At 39.4% G+C, this 24,373-nt stretch overlaps 1 protein-coding gene and 1 pseudogene across 12 annotated transcripts in view; one reads left to right on the forward strand and one right to left on the reverse strand.

The window, feature by feature from the left end:
* Ezh1 (enhancer of zeste 1 polycomb repressive complex 2 subunit) overlaps positions 1–22,825 on the reverse strand; it is a 35,227-nt gene extending 12,402 nt beyond the window's left edge. Inside the window, exons 1-12 of one of the 12 annotated variants that reach the window (XM_058579955.1) lie at positions 22,752–22,825; positions 21,974–22,159; positions 21,121–21,381; positions 13,829–13,919; positions 12,689–12,816; positions 12,246–12,374; positions 10,532–10,651; positions 8,845–8,965; positions 6,560–6,736; positions 5,150–5,252; positions 4,358–4,521; positions 3,907–3,998 (exon numbers count right to left, since the gene is read on the reverse strand). In XM_058579955.1, coding sequence (XP_058435938.1) covers positions 3,907–3,998; positions 4,358–4,521; positions 5,150–5,252; positions 6,560–6,736; positions 8,845–8,965; positions 10,532–10,651; positions 12,246–12,374; positions 12,689–12,805 — 1,023 coding nt within the window. In that variant the 5' untranslated portion in view covers positions 12,806–12,816; positions 13,829–13,919; positions 21,121–21,381; positions 21,974–22,159; positions 22,752–22,825. Of the gene's footprint in view, positions 1–3,906; positions 3,999–4,357; positions 4,522–5,149; positions 5,253–6,559; positions 6,737–8,844; positions 8,966–10,531; positions 10,652–12,245; positions 12,375–12,688; positions 12,817–13,824; positions 13,920–14,179; positions 14,209–21,120; positions 21,382–21,973; positions 22,351–22,751 lie in introns of those variants that run through there. The other 11 variants (XM_058579957.1, XM_046446583.2, XM_058579956.1 and 8 more) reach the window with 11 other exon arrangements.
* LOC124094050 (U5 spliceosomal RNA) lies at positions 1,571–1,679 on the forward strand (annotated as a pseudogene).
* Positions 22,826–24,373: the final 1,548 nt, after the last annotated feature.

Here is a 24,373-nt window from a genome sequence, read left to right on the forward strand (position 1 = left end):
GCCCCCATTTATAAAGTATTTTTTATCAAAATGGTTAAACAAATAAAATCAAGCCTTCAGAGGAACAGTTAAGTCACACTCTGAGAAAATAACAGACAAATCTAGAATGTGAGTCATCCTACAAGACAATCAACCTGAAACTTCCAAAAAAGAAAAAAAAAGTGGTGGAATTATTTGAGATCAAGAACAAAAATACAGCCGGGCAGGGTGGCACATACCTGTAATCCCAGCAACTCAGGAGGCTGAGGCAGGAGGATCACAAGTTTGAGGCCAGCCTCAGCAACTTAGCGAGACCCTGTCTCAAAATAAAAAAATAAAAAGGCCTGGGGATGTGACTCAGTGGTTAAGCGTCTCCCTGGGTTCAATCCCTGGTATCAAAAAAAAAAAAAAGAAAACAATAACAAAAAACAACACTAGAAATACATAATAACTATATGTGATGTTCTAGTTTGAAAATAAAAACCCAAACAGCAATAGTTGAAAAAAATGAAAATAGACTGGATAATAGTTGATATTATAAAATTCTTACTAATCTTAACTGTAATAGCATGATTATGTAAGAGAATGTCTTTATTTTTAGGAGATGCATTTGGAAATATTTAACAAAGAAACATCACAATATTGTTTTCAAATGATTCAGCAAAAGTACACAAACACAAATAAATGGATGGGGCTGGGGGTGTAGCTCAGTGGCAGAGCACATGCCAACCATGTACAAGGCCCTGGGTTCCCCCCAGTATCACCACCTCCAAACAAAAACAAAAACAAAATAAAACCCCAAATATATAAATAAGGTAAATATGGAAAACATATCTCAAATCCAGGAAGAAGACATCTTTTGACTTCTTTGTACTATTGAAAATGCTATTGCTGGTGAGACTACAAATTGGTGCAGCCAATCTGGAAGGTAGTATGGAGATGCCTAGGAAAACTTGGAATGGAACCACCATTTGACCCAGCTATCCCACTCCATGGTTTATACCCAAAGGATTTAAAAACAGCATATTAGAGGGACACAGCCACATCAATGTTTATAGCAGCACAATTCACAATAGCTAAATTGTGGAACCAACCCAGATGCCCTTCAGTAGATGAATGGATAGGGAAACTGGTATATATACACAATGGAACACTACTCAGCATTAAAAGAAAATAAAATCATGGCATTTGCAGGTAAATGGATGGAGTTGGAAAATATAATGCTAAGTGAAGTAAGCCAATCCCAAAAAAACCAAAGGCCAAATGTTTTCTTTGATATGAGGATGCTGACTCCTAATGGTGATGGGGCGGGGAGCATGGGAGAAATGGAGGAACTTTACATAGGGCAAAGGGGAGGGAGGGGAAGGGGGGGACAAGGGGGTAGGAATGATGATGGAATGAGTTAGACATCATTATCCTAAGTACATGTATAAGACACGAATGGTGTGAAAATACTTTGTGTACAATCAGTGCCTTGAAAATTGGGCTCTGTATGTGTAATATGAAATGAATTGCATTCTGCCATCTTATATAACAAATTAGAATAATTAAGTTATTTAATTAAAAAAAAGTGCTATAAAAGTTGGGAAATGTTCTGGCTTCTCTTCACTGAATAAATCTTTGCTTTTTACTAAAGATTTCTGTGGAGAGGAACAACTCAGTTTCTAGCTAATTTTTGGAGGCATTGCTCTGGCATGGCTAGTCATCTTGTTGTAATTAAAGACATTATCTATCCTTCAGAAAAAACACAGCTGAGGAAAACTAGTCCTGCACTATATTTAAATATGTACTCATATCTAAAAAGTAATAAAAGAAAAGCTGTGCATATTATGTATATCTGTAAGTTATACACATAACACACACGTGCACGTACATACACTCTGGCTACTGGTAACATCTTTATAATACATGTACAGGTTTCCAGAGTGACAACTGAGAGAAGGACAATGCCCTTTCAGGTTACATAAATGTTGGCAAGTTCATGTAACATAGTATAATAAAAAAAGCATGGAGTGGGGCTGAAGCTGTAGCTCAGTGGTCGAGCACTTGCCTAGCACGTGTGAGGCACTGGGTTTGATCCTTACCACCACATAAAAATAAATAAAATACAACTATAAAAAAATAAATAAGAAAAAAAAGCATGGAGTAATTTAAAAAGCATGGAGTGTGAGTCAGACCAGGGCTTGAGTCTCATTGCTGCCATATGACTGACTTACTAACAAACTCTGGGCATAATATGTAACTTCTATAACCCATAGTCCCTTCAACCTCAGAGAACTGTTGTAAGGTTAAAAGTAAAACAATGTATGTTAGGGGCCTAGCATGGTACTTTGCACATAGAAAGGAATCAATACATGTTAGGGAAAAAATAAATAAGATAAAGTTGATTTATTCTTTTGATATTACACATATGGTGTATTTTTCTGATAAATAACAAATAGTACCTTGTTCAACCTATTGTGTAGAAAGTCAAAAACTTAAGACAATTCAACTGATCTATTTTCTTCTGGCTTTCAGTATACTGCCTTCCCCCAGATAAGCAGGACAATTTACACAGTCACATAAGGTCTGTCTATCAGAGAGGGTCCATCTGGTTGATACAGGAAGATATCAGTGCCTTCATGTGTTCTTCCCTCTATGGTTACATGCATTTAAAGGAAGACAGAAGGGGCTGGGGTTGTAGCACAGTGGTGTTGTAGTGCAGTAGAGGAGCACTTGCCTAACATGTGTGATGCACTGGGTTCGATCCTCAATACCACATAAAAATAAATAAATAAAACAAAGGTATTGTATCCATCTTCAACTGAAAAAAAAAAAAAAAAGTAGAAAGATAGTGTAACAGTCCCCTCTGTCCGACATCCAGACCCCTTCTGAACTGCTGGGATTACAGATGGAGAGGGCAGTCCTAGGTCAACCCCACCAGTGCAGATTCCACATACCCCACAAACCACAGAGCTAGACTTTCTTTCCTTTGTGTTACATTTTTAAAAATTCCAAAAATACAAAATAAAATAAAATAAATAAAAATATTCCAAGCTGTGCACAGTGGGACACACCTGTAAGCCCAGCTACTTGGGAGGCTGAGTCAGGAGGATCAAAAGTATAGTCAGGTTCCATTCATTTCTGTTTCTCTTCATTTATTAATTCACTCAGTAAATATTTGTTGAGCAGCTCTTACATGCCAGACACTAATGTTAGAAGTTTGGGATAGATCAATGGGCAGGACAGAGATGTCTACCCTTATGAATTCCTCCTGTATTCTAGTGGGATCCAGAGAGAGGACAGAAAGACTATAAACAATCATGCTAGGTAAACTGTGCTTTCCACAGATGGCTGTAACAATACCTCCCACCTCACATGCCCTTCTCCAAGGAGACCTTGCATCTCCCATCAAGAAATGTGGCCAAGGGCTGGGGTTGTGACTCAGAGGTAGAGCACTAGCTTTGCACATGTGAGGTACTCGGTTCAATCCTCAGCACCACATAAAAATAAATAAATAAAATAAAGGTATTGTGTCTAAAAATATTTTAAAAATAAATAAAGGAAGACAGAAAAGAAAATAAAGTGCATACAACCATTCCCTACTCTTTGCTCCAACTCTTTTGTTCTGTTTTATTTGTGGTGCTGGGGATCAAACCCAGTACCTTGATCATTCTAGGCAAGTGCTCTAATACTGACCTCACACCCAGACTTCTTTGTTTCAATTCTAACAATAAATTTTAGACTCTGAAATCTAAGTAGATATTTAGAGCAAGTAAGCCTTTAATGTTTTTCGAATTTCACTCTATCAGAACAACTGTTTTATGATCCTGGGAATGCTGTGTACTGCCTCACTTGGCTTGTGTTCCCAGAGACAGAAAGCCCAAGGACCATTTCCTGCCTGATTTTAAACAGACTCAACAATGCCAGAACAGCTTAAGAACCTACCAGCAAAAGGAAGCAGTCTGCGCCACATGGTTCTGGTTCAATCTTGATTTCCTTGTTCTTGCGTTTATATACATTAGGAGTAGCATGAAAAGCTGGAAAAGAAAAATCATAATGTTTCCAGTGGTCTAACAAAACTGAGTTAGGGAGCTATTGTGGGAGTTGGAATTTGATATAAACAGTGCCCATCAAGGTACACAAAATTTAGCCATTTTCTATGTCAACACAATTCTTCCCAAGTTAAGAGGTGTTGAGGGAAAATTAGGTTGCTGATTCGTCTGTCTCTATCAGACAGACGAAACTGAACAAGTGAAAACAACTGTCCTTTTGTGAAACCTTCATCAGATCAGAGGCTGGGAACTTATACATATGACAAACCCAGAACAAACGGAAAGAAGGGAATGGTGGCAGGGATGGGAAAGAGGAGAGCATGTTAAACAGTAGCCGCACTCACGGTGAAGGAAGCAGTCGTATTTAAAGCAGCGTCGGCAAAAAAGTGTGTGGAAGGAGTGCAGAGATTGCTCCCGCTGCACAGACTTGGCATTGGGGCCATCGATGTTGGGTGTGCACTGAGGAGGAAGTGCATTGGGGTCTGACATCTCTGTTAGTTCGCGATACCTATTTAAGAAAAAAGAGAGAAGAGTTCCTCCAAGGGAATGTCTCCACAGAGAAAATGTGGATTGGGTATCAACAGTCACTCAGTTCTGGTCTGCCAAGGGAGGCTGTGTGTTTTATGGGTCTCGTGGATGAGGGGATGGTGAATAACTAAGTGGGTACACCACTGTAATTACACAGGGCCAGACATATGTCTAAAAGTAAGAGGAGGGAAAGATTTGATCAGCATAGTGCTGGAGTAACTCTCCCCAAAATAGCAGAGTAAAAGTTCCTTGCCCAGATTCACTCAAAAGCCAGCACAGTGATTTTTAATATATCAAGAGGGCATTTAAGTAAGCAAGAGGGTTGGGGTTGTGGCTCAATGGGAGAGCACTTGCTTAGAAAGTGTGAGGCACTGGGTTTGATTCTCAGCACCACATATAAGTAAATAAATAAAATAAAAGGCTTACCAACAACTAAAAAAGTATTTTTAAAAAAAGAAGTAAGCAATAAATCATCAGAAGTGCAGGCAAACTGTAATACACTTACCATAAACAAGCTTTTTATTAACCAAAAAATAGACTTGAATAAATATTTTGTCTGTGTATGGCCATACTCTGTGTATGGCCTAAGCCGAACAGCTTTTCCCTACCTCTCCTTCATGTCATCTGGGACGCCATTCTCAGGGAACATCGAGGCAATGGCACTGAAGATCATGTCATTTGGGAACTGTTTCTTGGAACTCTTTTTGTTGCCTGAATTTGAAATGACAAAAAACTCCTGAGTGCTTTTATCAAAGCATGCTAACAAAGCTGTCTGACCTTTTCCCTCTTTGTCTTAGCATTTTGATAAGTGCTGGTTTGTTAACCTTAACCACAGACTACATATGGATAACAAAATCCACAGTCCCTGTTAGAATCTGGAGGTAAAAAGGAGTCTCCATGGAGAGACCTGAAAATAGAAGAATCTGAATTATGATAATAATGTTAATGCTTAAAAACAAGATGGATACTATAACTATTTTATAGCAGAGAGATACTATGTCCCTAGATATATAGTATAATTAAGTAACATACAGTATAATTAAGTGATTAAATATTGGATTGATTAAATAAATATTAGTGACATGGAAAAATGCTGATATAATCAATTAAACAAAAAAGTTAAAAATTTATACAGAGTTCATTCAAATTTGGCATAATATAAACATGTTGATTTATATGAATACATTTTTTTAAGAAAATATTCATTTTTTAGTTGTAGGTGGACACAATACATGTTGTGCTGAGGATGGAACCCAGCACCTTATGCATACGAGGCGAGCACTCTAGCTCTGAGCATTAATCCCAGCCCTACATGAATACATTTTTTAAGTTTAGAAGGAAATATTAATCTGGTTATTTCTACAAAGCAGGATTATAGTGTCATTTTGTTTCCTTCTTTATATTGTCTCAGTTTTCCAATCACATTACTCACATATTTAGAAATGAATGATGATTATTTGTAAATTCTACTTTCTTCTTCAGCTAGGCTATAGCCAACTTAAGCTATTGGTTAATGATCATGTTTAGCTTTTTTGGGGGGAGTACTAGGAATTGAACCCAGGGATGCTTAATCACTGAGCCATATCTTCAGTCCCCCCACCTTTTTAAAAAAATTTTAAGTTGTAGATGGATACAATATCTTTTTATTTATTTATTTATTTTTATGTAGTGCTGAGGATTGAACCCAGGGCCTCACACATGCAAGGCAAGCACTCTACCACTGAGCTACAACCCCAGACCTCTTCGGTCCCTTTTTTTTTGGGGGGGGAAAAGGTCTTGCTAAGTTGCTTAGGGCCTTGCTAAATTGCTGAGGTTGGCCTCGAACTTGCAATCCTCCTGCTTCAGCCTCCTGAATTGTTAGGATTACAGGCATATGCCACAACAGCCTGCCATATTTAACTTTTAAATGGACCAAGAGAAGCACCAACAATCTTTAATAAGCAATATACCATTTCAGGTTTCCCTTCTTCTGTATCTCTGTCATTTTCAAAATGGAATGTGGAAGCAATGCTATGTACCTTCAATGGCGTGTCGTTTTCTCTTTCTTGTTACTGGCAGATCTTCTTTGCTGTCTTCTTGCTTTCCATCTGAGGTGTCATTGTGTCCTTCCTCCTCCTCATCTGAATATTGATTCAGGGCATCTACCAACTCCAGGAAAACGGCATCACTAATCAAGACAGATCCAGGAATCATCTCTAAAACACAAGATTAGAAGGATAAGCAGTGGTTGCTTCACATTCCATTCGTCCTCCTGGGCAGGTTTTTTATACTCACTCCTAAGGCACATATGTTTCATATGAACAATCAGGGTACTGCAATCATTTTTTTTTTTTGTACCAGGGATTGAACTCAGGGGCACTGGACCACTGAGTCACACCCTCAGCCCCATTTTGTAATTTATTTAGAGACAGGGTCTCACTGAGTTGCTTAGAGCCTTGCTGTTGCTGAGGTTAGCTTTCAACTCATGATCCTCCTGCCTCAGCCTCCCGAGCCGCTGGGATTACAGGTGGGCGCCAGTGTGCCCACCTCATCTGACTGACTTTTTTTTTTCCCCCTATATTTATTTTTTAGTTTTCGGTGGACACAACATCTTTGTTTGTATGTGGTGCTGAGGATCGAACCCGGGCCGCACGCATGCCAGGTGAGCGCGCTACCACTTGAGCCACATCCCCAGCCCGCTGACCTACTCTTAATTGCAACAATTTAGCTGCGTGAGCAGGAAAACATCTATAAGCTTCTTTCTTTTATTTTTCTTTCTTTCTTTTTTTTTTTCAGTGCTAGGGATCAAACCTAGGGCTTTATACGTGGTGGGCAAGTACTCGACCACTAAGCTACGTCCTCTACCCAGGTTTCATTCTTTTTTTTTTTTTTAATTATTTTTTAGTTATAATTGGACATAATACCTTTGTTTTTATTTATTGATTTTTATGTGATGCTGAAGATCGAACCCAGGATGTCACACGTGCTAGGTAAGCGCTCTGAAGCTGAGCCACAACCCCAGCCCCCCAGGATTCATTCTTTTTTCTTTTTAAAAAAAATTTTTTAGTTGTCAATGGGCCTTTATTTTATTTACTTATATGTAGTGCTGAGAATTGAACCTAGTGCCTCATACATGCTAGGAAAGCGCTCTGCCACTGAGTCACAATCCCAGCCCTCCAGGTTTTATTCTTATTGGGATATTTTACTTCCTTAGTCAAAGGTCAATTCAATATTTATGGTTCAAAAGAGTATACCAATAGTCACACACAGCACAGAGAAAAGATAATCAAATGAAAACTCACTTGGTTTTGCTGCGGATAGATGGATAGGAACTTCTCTAAATCAAAAGACAGCATTTTTTCCTAAAATCATACTTTATGGGGTTATACTACAACTTGGAAGAAAGTCCTTGAACACTAGGGGGTGCTGTGGATAAACAATGTATTTGAAAAGCATTATAACAGTACCCACAACTGTCAAGAGTATGTGGGGCTACTGGTTGGCAAACACCTAGGAAGTCTCTCTGCCTCTTCTTACCTTATATACTGACAACCTTTTCTAGAATTACTAACAAGTCCAAATGATTATTTTTAGAAATCAAAGACATTTAAGCCAATTTCGTAGAAAGTCAGAGGATACATGGATCAAAGTAGTATGAAACAGAAGTTATGCTTATTGCCATTCTTTTTTTGTGTGTGTATATGTGTGGGGAGGGTTATCAGGGATTAAATTCTCAGGGGCACTTGACCACTGAGCCACATCCCCAGCCCTATTTTGTATTTTATTTAGAAACAGGGTCACACTGAGTTGCTTAGTGCCTCACTTTTGCTGAGGCTGGCTTTGAACTCATAATCCTCCTGCCTCAAACTTCTGCACCGCTGGGATTATAGGCATGCGCCCCCACATCCGGCTGCTCATTGCCATTCTGAAAGAATGGGAAATGAAGCACAAAATGGCCTTGGATGGACTTCTAAGAAATCTGTATAATGAATTTTCTTTCTAGCCACTGATTACTAATAATTATTTCGTGTCTCATCTCCTTTTAAAATTATCTGTGATTTTTTTTTTTTTTTTTTTGGTCCTGGTGCTTAAACATAGGGGCATCTTACTTACCATTGAGCCACACCCCAGGTCCTTTTTATGTTAGGACAGGGTCTCACTAAATTGCTTAGGGCCTGGCTGAGTTGCTGAGGCTGGCCTCGAACCTGTAATCATTGTGCCTCAGCCTCCTGAGTCACTGGAATTACAGGCATGTACCACTGTACCTAGTAGAAAAGGCACTATTCTAAAAATAGTTTTCTCCTAAAGAACTCAGCACCACTACCTTCTTCACCATGGACTTTCCCATCATAGTTATTGATCAGCTCTTCAATGAAAGTTTCATCTTCTTCTTTCACTTCATCTCCCATGTAGGGGATATTGCACAAAACTGTCTCATCTTCTACCTGAAATTAAACCAGATGTAATTCATTCCACGAGGCACTATGCATCTCCTCTTTTCTATTTAGTGGAATCTTTGCTTAGTTTTTTTGTTTGTTTGTTTGTTTCTGAGTCTCCTGAAAATTCCTTTAATCATAGATTTTTCTGCACTTTAAAGACTGGTCAATTAAAATCTCACAAAGAAAGGGTGATGCTACTCTTAGAGAGATAAAAGTCAGTCTGGTTGATATTGACTACGTAACATATCCCTTAATATCAACTATGGTATTTCCGCCAACACCTAGAATTTGACAGCCCATTTATTTTTCACAGTACTTCCATCTATTTTCTCCTTGTATCCACTACACTTCTTTGTGATATAGTTATGAACATCACCTAAAAAACAGTCAAAAGTCTCCAATTCCACTGGTTTTCTTTAATTTTCTTTTTTTCTTTATTATATTTTTATTCTAGTGGCTTTCATGAGTAAATAGAGAGATAAATAAAAAGGAAGGCCTCCACAGGTATGATTTACAATAGAACTACACAAGCACCAGAGCAATCATAAAATTTTGGGATATGCTATGAAGCATAATTACTCTGCAATAATAAAAAATTATGATAACTCATGCCTATCATACTCAATCTGAACCTAAAGGCAATCGCAGAATAGGCTATGGATATTTTCTGGAGATAAATAATACTCAAGGAGGCCTGGGGATATAGCTCAGTTGGTAGAGTGCTTGCCTCACACGCACAAGGCCTTGAGTTCAATCCCTAGCACCATAAAAAAAAAAAATCAAGGAAATAATACTCGAGGAGTGGAGTGGGGCAAGACACTCATCTGAGAATACAGAACACATAGCTATTCTTTTTTTTTTTTTTGGTTGGGAGGTGCAGGAGAGTGAACACTAGGCTTTACACAGCAAGCACACTCTGACCACTGAACTGCAATTCCTGCCCCAACATAGTTATTCTTAAATCCCCAAGTTCCAAGAGTAATTACTCTGAGGTTTTATTTAAAGAGATTACTCTTTTCTATAGACCTATATCCTGTTCTGATCAACAGTATGGCCACCTGTCACCAGACAGATGATAAGCAATAGCAGTATTTAAAGAGGACTGATCATCAGAACAATAAATAATCCTAGCAGGAGTCAGCATAAAGCCCTGGATGAAAGGACTGTGTAACCATGTGCACCTCTGTTATCTCAGTTGCTTTCATATTATCCTGCCTTTAGAGGATTCAGACAGAATTACTCCATCAGCAGGGGGTTGACAACCTACTTTTAAGCCTCAAGTATCTGATTTAGACTGCATATAATGTTACAAAATTGGATCCAAGTAGAAAGAGAAAATTGGAGTTTTGCCCAACCTCATTCATTTAAAGGATAAAAAATCAATTCAGAAGTATATTTTAGAAAGCACTAAAATCTAATACATTAGAAAAACTTACTATTTTTTACAGTAAGTAAATTACAATAATGTACCATGCTGTATATTCAAGCTTTGGTAAGTATTCTCCTAAGAGGAGCTTCCACATATCAATATAAGTAAATCATACAGATTAAACAACTGCTTTTAATACATACCATAAAGTTCTGCTGAAGAGGGGACCAGGAATACATGATGGGAACCAATGCAACAGTGTTCAGAGACCTCATTAACATATGTTGGCTTGCAAATCCTGGAAAAATGCTCTCTATGGTACACTAAAGAATGAGAAATGACATAGATAGAGAAAGGCAGGAATAAAACCCAAGAGAGAATTATGTAGTTTCCTTCCAAAAGTCCCCAGTGTTCTTATAATATTCTCATTCTTTTTTCTTTTTTATTTATTTGTGTGTGCGTGTGGGTTGCTGGGTTGAACTCAGAGTATAGGCAAGCACTCTCCTACTAAGCTACATCCCCAGCACTTTTTATATTGCTTTGAAACAGAGTTTCAAAGTTACCCAGGATAGCCTTGAACTTGTGATCCTCCTGCCTCAACCTCCTGGGTAACTGGAATTACAGGTATGTGCCATCACACCTGGCCATGTTCTTATAATTCTTACAAATTAATATACTGAGTGTTTTTTTTAGCATCGCTCCTGTGGAGAGCAGGAACTGTCTCTTATTCATATTTGCATACTCTACAGAGTTCATCCCAGTGATTGTCATACTCCACTGATGTTTATTTCAATTAAAACTGTTGGTCTCCTTGGAGTGTACACAATAGAAAAGGGCCTCTGAAAGTTCTAAAGGATGAGATGAAGATGAGGAAGTTTTCCTAAGGACGTAAATTTTAAGACTTAGCTGATAGGGACAGTACCCAGGAAAACAAAGTAATATTGAAATTATAGTTATAGGACTGGGGTTGTGGCTCAGTGATAGAGCGCTGGCCTAGCACGTGTGAGGCACTAGGTTCAATTCTCAGCACCACATAAAAATAATAAATAAAGTGAAGGTATTGTGTCTATCTACAACAACAACAACAAATTAAAATAAACAAACAAATAAAATTCATTTATTTATAAAAAACATTGGGCTGGGGATGTAGCTCAGTTGGTAGAGTGCTTGCCTCGCATGCAAAAGGCCCTGAGTTCTATTCCCCGCATCCCCCCCCCACATACACATAAATCTAGAGAAACTAGAATTATTTTTATGATGATAATTCAACCTAATAAATAAATTTACAATAAGGTATCAATATACTCCTGTCCATTACCCAGAGCATTCATTTCCCAATATAAAAGTACTTTAGGAGTTGGATCAAGTCATAGAGTTGATTTGGAGCTTGGATATAGAGTCCAGGGAAGCAGACAATAAATGTCTTTTTTTTAAATATTTTAATTTTTAGTTATAGATGGCCACAATATCTCTATTTTACTTATTTATTTTTATGTGGTGCTAAGGATCAAACCCAGTACCTTATGTGCTAGGCAAATGCTCTACACTGAGCCACAACCCCAGCCCTTAAATATCTTTGTTTTTTAACTAAAAAAAAATCACAATTATTATTATTTTAAAAATAGTTTTAGTTGTAAATGGACACAATACATTTATTTATTTTTTATGTGGTACTGAGGATTGAACCCAGGGCCTCACACTTGCTAGGCAAGCACTCTACCAGTGAGCTATAACCCCAACCCCCACAATTATCAATTGAAGAGAAAAAAGGTGACAAAATTACTCTTTACTGATTTACTCTCCTAATTGCTCAAGGTTGACTATAATACTGTGTCTATTTTATTTATTTATTTTCTAACAGAAAAAAACTTTATGTCCAAGAAAGAGGGAAAGGCCAGGTTTTGACCCCTGTAGTACCTTTTTGAGAAAAGGATGCCCACTCACAGGCTTCATTGACTGAACAGGTTGGACACGAAGCTTCTTCCACTCTTCATTGAGAATTTGGGTTTTTTCTTGAACCTTTGCAAAATTTGCCACATATAAGGCCTAGCAAAGCCAAGAAAAAGATTAAGATATCAAAGCACAAGTGAAAAAATTTCAAATCCTCAACACTGAAGAAACATAATGAAATCTGCAATCTTTCACCTGGAAGCTATTTATTTATTTATTAATACTGGGGATTGAACCTACTAGGGTCTTGCAAATCCTCAGTCTGTCAGCTCACTACCTTTCCTTTTGAGCCAGGGTCTTCCTAAATTGCCCAGGCTGGCCTCAATCTTTCCAACTTCCTGTCTCAGCCTCCTGAGTATCCGGGATTATAGGCATGTTGCCACCACACCCACTTGAGAACGGTTTTTTACCTTTGCACCCATATTTGCCTGAAGTCGTTTAAGTTGTCGAAGTCGCATATATTCAGATTTCACTTTTCTTTTCCAGTAAGTGATACATTTGGAAGTTGGAGGATTTGGTATATCCATTTTGCTATACTCTAAAGAGAGAGAAAGAATAGCATTTTATTAAAAAAAAAAAAGAATAGCATTTTATACCCTGAAATGAAGCATTCCTCAAATTTGCATAAATATAGCAAATTATGCTTTCTTTTTTTAAATTTTTTTAAATATTTATTTATTTATTTATTTTTGAGAATTTTAATATTTATTTATTTTAGTTCTTGGCGGACACAACATCTTTGTTTGTATGTGGTGCTGAGGATCAAACCCGGGCCGTATGCATGCCAGGCGAGCGCACTACTGCTTGAGCCACATCCCCAGCCCTTAATATTTATTTTTTAGTTTTTGGTGGACAACATCTTTATTTTATTTTTATGTGGTGCTGAGGATCGAACCTGGCGTCCCGCACATGCCAGGCGAGTGCGCTACCGCTTGAGCCACATCCCCAGCCTGCAAATTATGCTTTCATTCCCCCTAAACTTATTCATTAAAACATAACATTTAAAGAACTTAAATACACTAGTCTAATAGAAGTATCAATTTTTAAAAGATTTCAAATCAGCAATTCCTTGTCCAATTGTCAAAATGCTTAGTTTCTGTCCTGTGTGTGACTCATTTTAAATTAAGCTTTCAAGCTGTAGAATAGCTCAGTGGCAAGAGCTCTGCGCTTAGCACATGTGAGTCCCTGGGTTGGATCCCTAAGACCACACACACACACATACACACACACACACACAGTTCTCCTGGAGATATTAGGAAGTTAGATTTCTTGGACATAGGGAAAACTATTCACTGCTTTGACTAACAGAGCAAAGTTCATATCCAAGAGCTTTACAGAAAGACCCACCCACTAAAAAACTATTACCTATTAAATTACCTAAATCTACTCCATGTCTGTCTAGTAATAAAAGTAGAATATGACAACAACATAATCTTATCTCCCATCAGCAGCAAGACATATAGAAATTGATAACACTGAAAGTCACATTTTTAAATACTGAAATTAAGGTTCAAAATTTTAAAGGACATACTGTAACATACTTTACCTACTTTGTAGAATACCAGGAGAACTTCTCGATTTTATGATGTGTCTCTGTTCTTCAAAGGAATGGCCAGACAAAAAGGCAAAACAAATGTTCAGCTTTGCAAAAGAAAACAGATAGTGATTTTATTAAGTCACTGTAGTGGATTTAGACCCTGATGCCCTTAAGTAGGATGTTTCCCCCAAACTAGGAAGTCTTGAAGGTGTCTGCTACCATTGCTTTTAGATGCAAGTCAGGTCTCAATAATACTTGATGTTATTTTATCCTTCCATTCACATGTATAAATAAATAAATAAATAAACAAACAAACAAAAGGGGTTGTGGGGCTGGGGTTGTGGCTCAGAGGTAGAGCACTCACCTACCACGCGTGAGGCACTGGATTTGATCCTCAGCACCACATTAAAAAAATAAAATAAAGATATTGTGTGTCAACCTATAACTAAAAAATAAATATTAAAAAAAAAATAAAAATAAAAGGGGTTGGGATGTAGCTCAGTGGTAAAGTGACCCTGGGTTCAACCCCCAATACTGAAATTAATTAATTAATTAATTAATGTAAAGGAAAAAGAAGAAAGAATAATAAAGAAGCAGAGAGATTTTCTGTTTCCTACTAACTCAAACCAAGTGATTTAAGCCCTTTAAAACAGTCCAGTCAGGTATGGAGGCACACATCTATAATACCAGCAACTCAGCAGGCTGAGTCAGGAGGATTGCCAAGTCTGCGGCCAGCCTGGGCAACACAGCAGAACCCTATCTCAAAATAAAAAGGGTGGGTGATATAGCTCAGTGGTAGAGCACCCCTGGGCTCATTCCCCAATACCACAAAAAAGAAAAGAAAACAAAACAAAACAGAATTCCCCTGAGTTAAATGTTATCTTTCTGGGGAAGGGAATGAAATAACAACAAAATCTAAGAATTTGAATCCCAGCCAGTGTAGTCATTGGTGCATGCCTGTATTCCCAGCTACTGAGGAGGCTGAGGCAGAGGGATCACTTGAGCTCAGAAGTTCCTGACCACCCTGGGCGATAACATAGCAACACCCTGTCATCCCAGCAGCTTGGGAGGTTAAGGCAGGAGGATTAAAGTTCAAAGCCAGCCTCAGCAATTTAGCAAGGCCCTAAAGTAACTTAGCAAGACCCTGTCTCTAAATAAAAATATGAAAAAAGGGCTGGGGATGTCACTCACTGGTTAAGCGCCTCTGGGTTTAATACCCAGTACCAAATAAACAAATAAATAAATAAATAGGGTCCAGAGATGGTACTCAGTGCTGGAGCCCTTGGCTAGCATGTACAAGGCTCAAGTTCAATCCTTGGTGCCAATACACACAGGAAAAGGCCATACCTCATAATCACAGGTAGTATTAAGTGATTGTTCACATAACTTCTGCCTTCAAAAACTTACTAGTAGTCTGATACAGGAAATGAAATATGTTTCAAATTAAGGATAAAACTAGCTCTCTCAGAAATCTTAGGCTAACTAGATAACAGATTATAGCTGCAGGCCTATAATCTCAGCAATTTGGAGGCTGAGGCAGGAGATTCATAAATTTGAGGCTAGCCTTAGCAGTTTATCCAGACTCTGTCTCAAAATTAAAAAATAAAAAGAATTGGGATGTAGCTCAGTGGCAGTCCCCATTACTGTGAGGGAAAAAAAAAAAAAAAAGAAAAGAAAAAAGTCTTATATTACTTTACCTAAGACCCAATGACCCAATTGTTATAAATTATAACTCACAGAAACAACACAACCTCCTTTAAGAAATGGTTTTGAGAGCCAGACTGGATGGTGCACGTCTGTAATCAGGAGGATCATAAGTTCAAAGTCAGCCTCAGCAAAAGTGAGGAGCTAAACAACTCACTGATATCCTGTCTCTAAATAAAATACAAAAAATAGGGCTGAGAATGTGACTCAGTGGTCGAGTGTCCTTGAGTTCAATCCTGGGTCCCCCCACCCAAAAAAACACAAAAATTATTTTGAACTACAATCCCTCTCTCAGTCAGTCCTTTTGGATTGATTTCTCTTTTTAAAACAGCAAACTTAGAGCAGAGTGCTCCATCCATTTAAAACTGGAGATCGGGGCTGGGGATGTGGCTCAAGCGGTAGCACGCTCGCCTGGTATGCATGCGGCCCGGGTTCGATCCTCAGCACCACATACAAACAAAGATGTTGTGTCCGCCGAAAACAATGAAAAAAATAAAATAAATATTAAAAAAAAAAAAAAACTGGAGATCAAGTAAGAAATGAACTTATTCTATCCATAGCTGCTGGGTGTCTGTGTAGATTTCTTAGAGGAAATGGCCACAGGAAAATATCAATACTTTTATTAAATAAAGGAGTTATAACTGAAATGTGATCTCCTACAATATAGATGACAGCAAACACATCATAATAATCCAACAATTAAATGTCACCATTTCTAATTTCTCTCAAGTGTTTTATTTGGCCAGAGGAATATATATATATACACTAAAATGCCATTAAGTTTTAACCAGTCACATTGTAAAATAAGCCATACTTCCTCCTTTTACAATTAAAGCAATATTTGAATGTTTTGTGTCCATGAGTCAATATTTATTTCACTTGGCTTTTTAATGGGTCTTCAATGTCTCTAAAAGTTTATTTGGCAGTTGGTCAGTCCCCAAAGGGTGTTTGAGGAAGATGAAATATACTGTAGGGAACAGATGGATATGATTAAAATAAACACAGCCATAAGATGTCACAGCATCTGGATCCTAACCAACAACTATCATATCAAAGTAAAAAAAAAAAAAAGGCAAATAAAAAAAATCAACATTCACTAGAACACTCTGGAGACAAATGGGGTCATCCATCTTGGGCAAAGGGAATAGCACACACATAAAAACACTTCATATTTCTATTAGAACTAGTTTTTAGTTATTTAAATATGCAAAACAGCACTTATATTCCAGTTAAGTACTGATGAGCCTTTCGTTATATTCATTTGTACATTGAAGACAAAACACCAAAACATATGCTGTTTGGGGCATGAGTCTTTTTTTTTTTTTTTTTTTGCTTTGTACACAATACCTCTATTTTATTTATTTATTTATTAAATTTTATGTGGTGCTGAGGATCGAACCCAGAGCCCTGCATATGCTAGGTGAGTGCTCTACCGCTGAGCCACAACCCCAGCCCTGGGGCATGAATCTTTATATTACCAATTCTAAGAGTAAGATAAATAGCCCAACAGGGAAACATTATTGATCTTTTTTTTTAATATTTATTTTTTAGTTTTAGGTGGACACAATATCCTTATTTTATTTTTATGTGGTGCCGAGGATCAAACCCAGTGCCTCACACATGCCAGGCCAGTGCTCTACCACTTGAGCCACATCCCCAACCCCCAACAGGGAAACACTGAACAGATACTTTTCCAAAAAAGTTAGGAATGCCAAGTGCAGAGGCAATTGCAGTGACTTGGGAGGCTGAGCCAGGAGGATCATAAATTCAAGGCCAGTCTCAGCAACTTAGCAAGACCCTGTCTCAAAATAAAAAATAAAAAGAGCTCAGAGGGGCTGGGGTTGTGGCTCACGGTAGAGCACTTGCCTTCGCACATGTGAGGCACTGCATTCCATCCTTAACACCACATAAAAAAATAAATTCATTAAATAAATAAAGATATTGTGTCCATCTTAAAAAAAATCTTAAAAAAATAAAATAAAACATAGGGCCTGGGTTGTAGCTCAGTGGTAGAGTGCTTGCCTAGCACGTGTGAGGCACTGGGTTTGACCCTCAGCACCACACCACATAAAATTAAATAAAAAGATATTATGTCCATCTACAACTAAAAATAAAATAAAATAAATAAAAAGGGCTGGGGATGTGGCTCATGGTAAAGTGCCTCTGAGTCCAAAACCCTGTACAAGTACCAAAAATTTAAAAAAAAAAAAAAAAGACAGAAATGGCAAATAAGAACAAAAAAAGATGTTCAACATCATTAGCCATTAGAGAAATGCAAATTAAATTTGCAAAAATAGAAAAGACTGATAATACCAGTTGTGGGTGGGAACATTGTTATGGTTTGTATGTAAGGTGTCACCCAAAAGCTCAATGAAAGAAGGTTCAGGGGAGAAATTATTGGATTGTGAGAGTCTTAACCCACTCAGTGAATTAATCCCCTGATAGGGATTTACTGAGTGGTAACTGAAGTGGTAGGGTGGGGCTGGAGAAGGTGGGAATTAGGCTTTGGGGTATATATTTGTATCTGGCAAGTGGAATTCTTGCTCTGCTTCCTGATGATGTGAGCTGCTTTCCTCTGCCACACTCTCCCGCCATGACGTTCAGCCTCACCTGGAGCCCCGAGAAATAAAGCCAGCCATCTATGGACTAAGACCTCTGAAACTGTGAGCCCTCAAATAAACCTTTTCTCCTCTATAATTGTGCTGGCTGGGTCCTTTAGTCACAACAGCAAAAATGCTGGAGCAAGTGGAATCCTCATATATTGCTGGTGGAAAGGCAAAATGGCATAGCCATTATGCAAAACAGTCTCCCAGTTTTTATTTCTAAAATAAAATTAAAGCTGGACACAGTAGGAGGTTGAGGCAGCAGGATTTCAAGTTTGAGACCTGCTTCAGCAAGTTAGCAAGATCATCTCAAAATAAAAAATAAAAATGGCTGGGATGTAGGGCTCAGTGGTAGAGTGCCCCTGGGTTCAATCCCTAGTACCACAAAAAAATAAATAAGTAAAGCTAAATATAAGATTATATATAACATTTCCAATTATCTGAGAGAAATGAAAGCATACATCCTTGCAAAGATCTATACACAAATGTTCAAGCCTCTTTATTTAAAATAGCCAAAAGTAGGTAAACACAAAGATGAATACATTGGCTAATGGATACAAGATGGAATATATATATATATATATATATATATATATATATATATATACACACACATACACACACACACACACGCACACACACAGTGAAATACTACTCAGCAATTAAAAAGGATAAACAATTCCTATTACATGCACAACACATCTCAAAAGTACTATTCTCAGGGGAACAAAAAAAATCATCCATAAACTATATACTGGGTTAGGGATATAGCTCAGTGGTACCTCGGCAAAGAGCTCTAGTGACTTAACTGTGTCATTATGATGATCATCAATTTCATCAACATTCCTATTAAATAATTGCAACGAGGTACACAGCTGGATAGATCCCTCAATTAGGAGCTATTAAGCATTTTTAAATATATACCCTCCCAATTCTGCAAGATATTTACATTTGTCATTAGTTTGAGCTTCTGGGCACTATACACACATAAAGAACCTTACTAATAGGAAACTGTGACCCTGAATTCTAACTTAAAATCAAATAATAACACTAATATTCTCTAGAGTTGTTTCATTAGGAGAATCAGGTCATTTGCACTGGAGATAGTGATGAGAAAACTCAAAGTAAGATTAGTTTTTGGAGACCCAGAGGAAAATGCTAGCTCTTGGGGTGTACAGTGCTGATTTAGAGAAGTTAAAGCAATCTCATGTGAGAGCCCTACCTTGGCTGTACTACACCAGCACAAAGCTTAATATTTAGTGACTGCTCATTTTCATTCAATAAAAACAGAGTGGGGCTGGGGATGTACTCAGTGGCATAGTGCTTGCCTAGCAACTGCAAGGCCTTTTGTTTAATCCCTAGTATTATCAAAGAAGTAAGTAAAAAAAAAAAAAAACATTAAAAAATTAAAGCAAGGGCTGGGGATATGGCTCAAGCGGTAGCACACTCGCCTGGCATGCGTGCGGCCCGGGTTCGATCCTCAGCACCACATACAAACAAAGATGTTGTGTCCGCCGAAAACTAAAAAATAAATATAAAAAAAAAAAAATTAAAGCAAGGGCTGGGGATGTGGCTCAAGGGGTAGCGCACTCCCCTGGCAGGCGCGGGGCACTGGGTTTGATCCTCAGCACCATATACAAATAAAAAATAAAGAGGTTGTGTCCACTGAAAACTAAAAAATAAATATTAAAAAGTTCTTTCTCTCTAAAAATAAATAAATAAAATCAAGACTCTTCAGTCAATTTTGAATCAAATTATTAGGATAAATGAGTCAGGGAATATAACTTATCAGAAGCACTAAACGCCAACTACTTACTAAGCAACTTTTGACTTTAGGATTTGGAGCACTGAAGTCCCAAATGATGGTCACTGATGGGCTACAAAGGTAGGAAAGAACCCAGAACACAGTGTGGATGAAAGAAAACAAACAAAATAAGCTGGAACGTTCCTGTATGGAGGTATTCCCTAAGAGCACAGTTCTTCCTTTTTCACCTATCAGGTATAATTATCTTCACATTTCTCCATATGTCCATCCCCTGCCTCACAGTTTGTTGTTGTTTTGTATTGAAGATTGAACTTAGGAACATTCTACCACTGAGCTTAACCACTGAGCTACATCCCCAGCGCATTTCATTTTTTATTTTGAGATAGGGTCTTACTAAGTTGCAGAGGCTGTCCTTCAATTTACAATCCTCCTGCCTCAACCTCCCAAGTAGACAAGTGCCACTGCACCAGGTTTACACTTCAGAATTTTTAAGCTGTGCTTTAGCATCAACTTCCAGGAATGGCTCACATATACTTGTTCCGTGGCAGAACTAGGATCCATTATCTCTTGAGTTCCAGTCCCAAAAATGTTATTACTATTATTTATTCCACAAATACATATTAAGCACTTACTAACTACACACCAGGCACTATTTAGGTGGTTGGGTATACATCAGTGAATAAAACAAACATTCTTGCTTTTTGCAGAACTGATTCACACTGTGATACACCATACATGGATCTTCTTTTTTTTTGGGGGGGGGGGCACAGATTAAACTCAGAGGCACTGACCACATTCCCAGCCCTATTTTTGAATTTTATATTATTTAAATATTTTTTAAATTGTAGATAGACACAATATCTTTATTTTATTTTATTTTTTTAATGTGGTGCTGAGGATCAAACCGAGTGCTCCACCCATGCCAGGCAAGAGCTCAACCACTGAGCTACAACCCCAGTCCCAGTATTTTATTTAGAGACAGGGTCTCACTGAGTTGTTTAGCGCCTCACCTTTGCTGAGGCTGGCTTTGAATGCGATCCTCCTGCCTCAGCCTCCCCAGTCGCTGGGATTAGAGGCCTGGGCCACCTACGCCTGGCCACACATGAATCTTGCCCATAATAGTATTATGGATGGCCCCTTCCACCTCGCAACCAGCACGCTGGCTTCATACTAGAGGTTCGAAGCATAGAAGTTAACTAGTGAGATCAAAATAAACACACAAACTCAATTTACCTTTTTGTTTGACCAGGTCTGAAATGGCTCTCCCCTCTGGCTCCTGCCTCAAGCCACCTGGTGGGGCAGCGAGGTTTACACAGACTAGCAGGAGAGAGAGAGAGAGAGCAGCCAGGGAGTGGCCTTTTATTGGGGAACAAGAAATTCAGGGGAAAATTCCATCCAATGAAGGTCGAGGGGGACAGCATTCCAAGGTCAGGGTCAGCAATTGGTCTCAGGGTCAATGGTCAGTCACACCCCCACACGGATGGGCTCTAGCACCTAGAAAGGGTGGGGATTAGTTCCCACACAGTTTAGCCAGAACGCCTCACACCCAATCAGGGAGGTGCCCAATCACGTGCAAGAATGGCTTCCCACAGCCCCTTATTCTGTCTTTATTTGTTTTTAAGTACTTATCTCCTTACTCACACTCTCTTCTATGTAAGTCTGTCATCTCTTTCCTCAATGCCACACAGAATCCCAGGGCTTTTTAAAAACAGACAAGCTCTTACAGAAACCTTAGAATTAGAGTTTTCTCAGGCTGGAAACTTAATTCAATACTGGTTTCCTTATCTTAAGATCACCGAGTGGAGCATTTTTCTATTCAGAGTAGAAAACTAGAGAAAGACTCACACTTTCAACTCCATCCTTGGGCCCACCCAGTTGTTCCTGTCCGTGACCCTTTTCTCTCATCTTTCCCCGCCAAGCCCTAGGCTTCAGATCTAGGCTGCTCTGCTTATAATCTTGTATTTTACCCATCAAAGGTCCACCCTCCATATTCCAATGGCGGCATCCTTTCACACCACTTCTCCTCCCTGTCCCCCAAACAATTTCTCAGTAGTCACTTTTTTACCGAAATAAAAGTTTGGCCTACATTTTCTAACGGGCTTGTCCCAAATATGACAGCTTTACTCTGCTCCAAGGCACTTTCACTTATATCATTTGATCCTCGGGAGAAGCCTCTGGGTGGGCGCAATTGGTGCCAGCCTAAGTCTGGAGGTTAGGAAGCTTCTTATTCAGGGCTGGGTTTGGAATAAGGCAGATGAGGCCAGAGAAGCTCCTGGAAGGCAAAATGTAAGGAAGGGTTCTCTCTGCACTTGCAGTATGCTGAGAGTCACTGCCCGCTTACACTTTGCTCTTTAGCCTCACTCCCCTCGCTGTAGTTCCGGCCCTGTTTTTACTGCCATCCCTTCCTCAACATCCCCCAAAGACATCGCAAGCTCAGCCCAGGTCTCTGGGCTTTCCCGTGCACAGCCCCAGATCCCCGGGAGTCCACCTCGCTAAAAGGCCCCCGCAGGTGCCACCGCCCACCCGGGCCCACTCTGCGCTGGGGCTCCCGCCCACCGGCCCACCCCTCCTTCCAACGGGATTCCCCGTCTCGGGGCCCGCCCCCGCCGCTCCCCCTTCAGGACACACAGCCCATCCAGTCTCAGACGCAGTCCTCGCTGGGGGCTCTCTCACTCTGTCGCCCCCGGTCCCCTAGACCCCGGAACGGGAAGAGGAGCCCTGCTACCCGCGGCCAGGCAGGTAGTGTATCCCTCGGGTTCCTCCCGATTCCCAGATCACTTCGCCTTTCCCTCCCTCCAGACCCGGCGGCGGCGGTGTGCGGAGGCCGGCCCCACCACCCGGCCCGGGCTTGTTTACTCACTCACCCTCCATCCCGAGCCACAGGGACCCGCCGCTAGGACGCCTGCGCGCCGCGGCCCCGCCTCCGCGCCGCGGCCCCGCCCCGCGCCCTCTTAGGCGCGTGCGCGTCGAGCCACCAGTGCCGCTCCGGTTGCCCACCTGGTCCTCCTCCTTTGATATTAAGCGGAGAGATCCGGAGAAGGAAAACGTCTATTTGGCCTCAGGTTGCTAGGGCTCGGGAGGGCATGGTGGTGCAGCCCAAACCTGACGATTTCTAAGGTGGCGCTGTCAGTGGAGAGGAAGGGTTTTGTGTAAACTTTCCACAGCCACTAATAACATCTCTCGAAGATCTTTTCCAGCCCTGCTGGGGACTAGCCACATCTAACTTCACCTTTGAAGGCAAGCTAGAACCCCCTCAAACAGATGCCACACACCTACCAATTCTGCAAACTTATGTGCTCTAAGTTCTTGCTCTATTTACGCCTTATTTCCCTGTTTCTGTCAATAGTTCTCCCAGTCACTTAAAATCAAACGTATAGCCTTGTATCAAAGTATTTCCTCACAAGATATTTACTAGTTACTAAGGGAAATTTTATAACTTTACAGAAATCTGTCAGACATTACTTTGACCAAGTGATCAAAGTTAATATCACTAGTGAAGGGAAATTTCTTAGCAGATTCTCAATATAGTGCAATGAGGAAAGTACAAAATCACTCCCGCGGTATTCTTCACAAAAATGTAAAAGCGGAGGGGCTGGGGCAGAGCACTGGCCTAGCATGCGTGAGGTACTGGGTTCTATCCTTAGGACCACAAACAAAAAATAAGCAAATAAAAAGTGAGAGCTGAGTTTAATGCAGAAACATCAGACAAATTCAAAAATGAGAAACAATCTACAAAATAATTGACCAGTATCTTCAAAAGTACCAAGATTGGGCTGGGGTTGTGGATCAGTGGTAGAGCACTTGCCTAGCATGTGTGAGGCACTGGGTTCCATCCTTAGCATTGCATACAAAAATAAGCAAATAAAGGTATGCTGTCCATATACAACTACAGGAAAAGGAAAAAAAAAAAAAAGGACATGAGAGGGATAATTTGATGGAGTTAGAATTAGGCCTCTAGATTAATAGGGTTTTTAAAATCAGTTTTAATTCCTCATTTGGATCATTTGTGTAAGGAAATTAGGTGAAAAAATATACAGGATTACTGTCCCTTTTTTCTAATTATTTTGTAAATGTGAAAATTATTTTAAAAAATAATATTAAGCTGGGTTGCTTAGCACATTCTTGTAATCCCAGCTCCTAGGGAGACTGAGACAGGAGGATAACAAGTTTGAGGCCAGCCTGGGCGACTTAGTGAAACTTATTTTTATTTCTCAAGATAAAAAATAAAAAGAGCTGGGGATGTAGCTCAGTGGTAGAACACCACACAAACACACACACAAAAATATGTATTTATACATTTTATATATATATATATATATATATATATATATATACACACACACACACATACACATATATATGCATACATGTGTATATATGAAGTTAAATTTTGAAATTAATCTGGGCACAGTGGTACATGCCTGTGTTCCCAGCTACTCAGAAGGCTGAGACAGGAGGATCCCAAGTTTGAGGTTAGCCTCAGCAA

The sequence above is a fragment of the Marmota monax genome, unplaced genomic scaffold (genome assembly GCF_021218885.2).
Source record: "Marmota monax isolate L192 unplaced genomic scaffold, Marmota_monax_Labrador192_F-V1.1 WCK01_AAM20220418_F8-fsc00346, whole genome shotgun sequence".
Lineage (NCBI taxonomy): Eukaryota > Metazoa > Chordata > Mammalia > Rodentia > Sciuridae > Marmota > Marmota monax.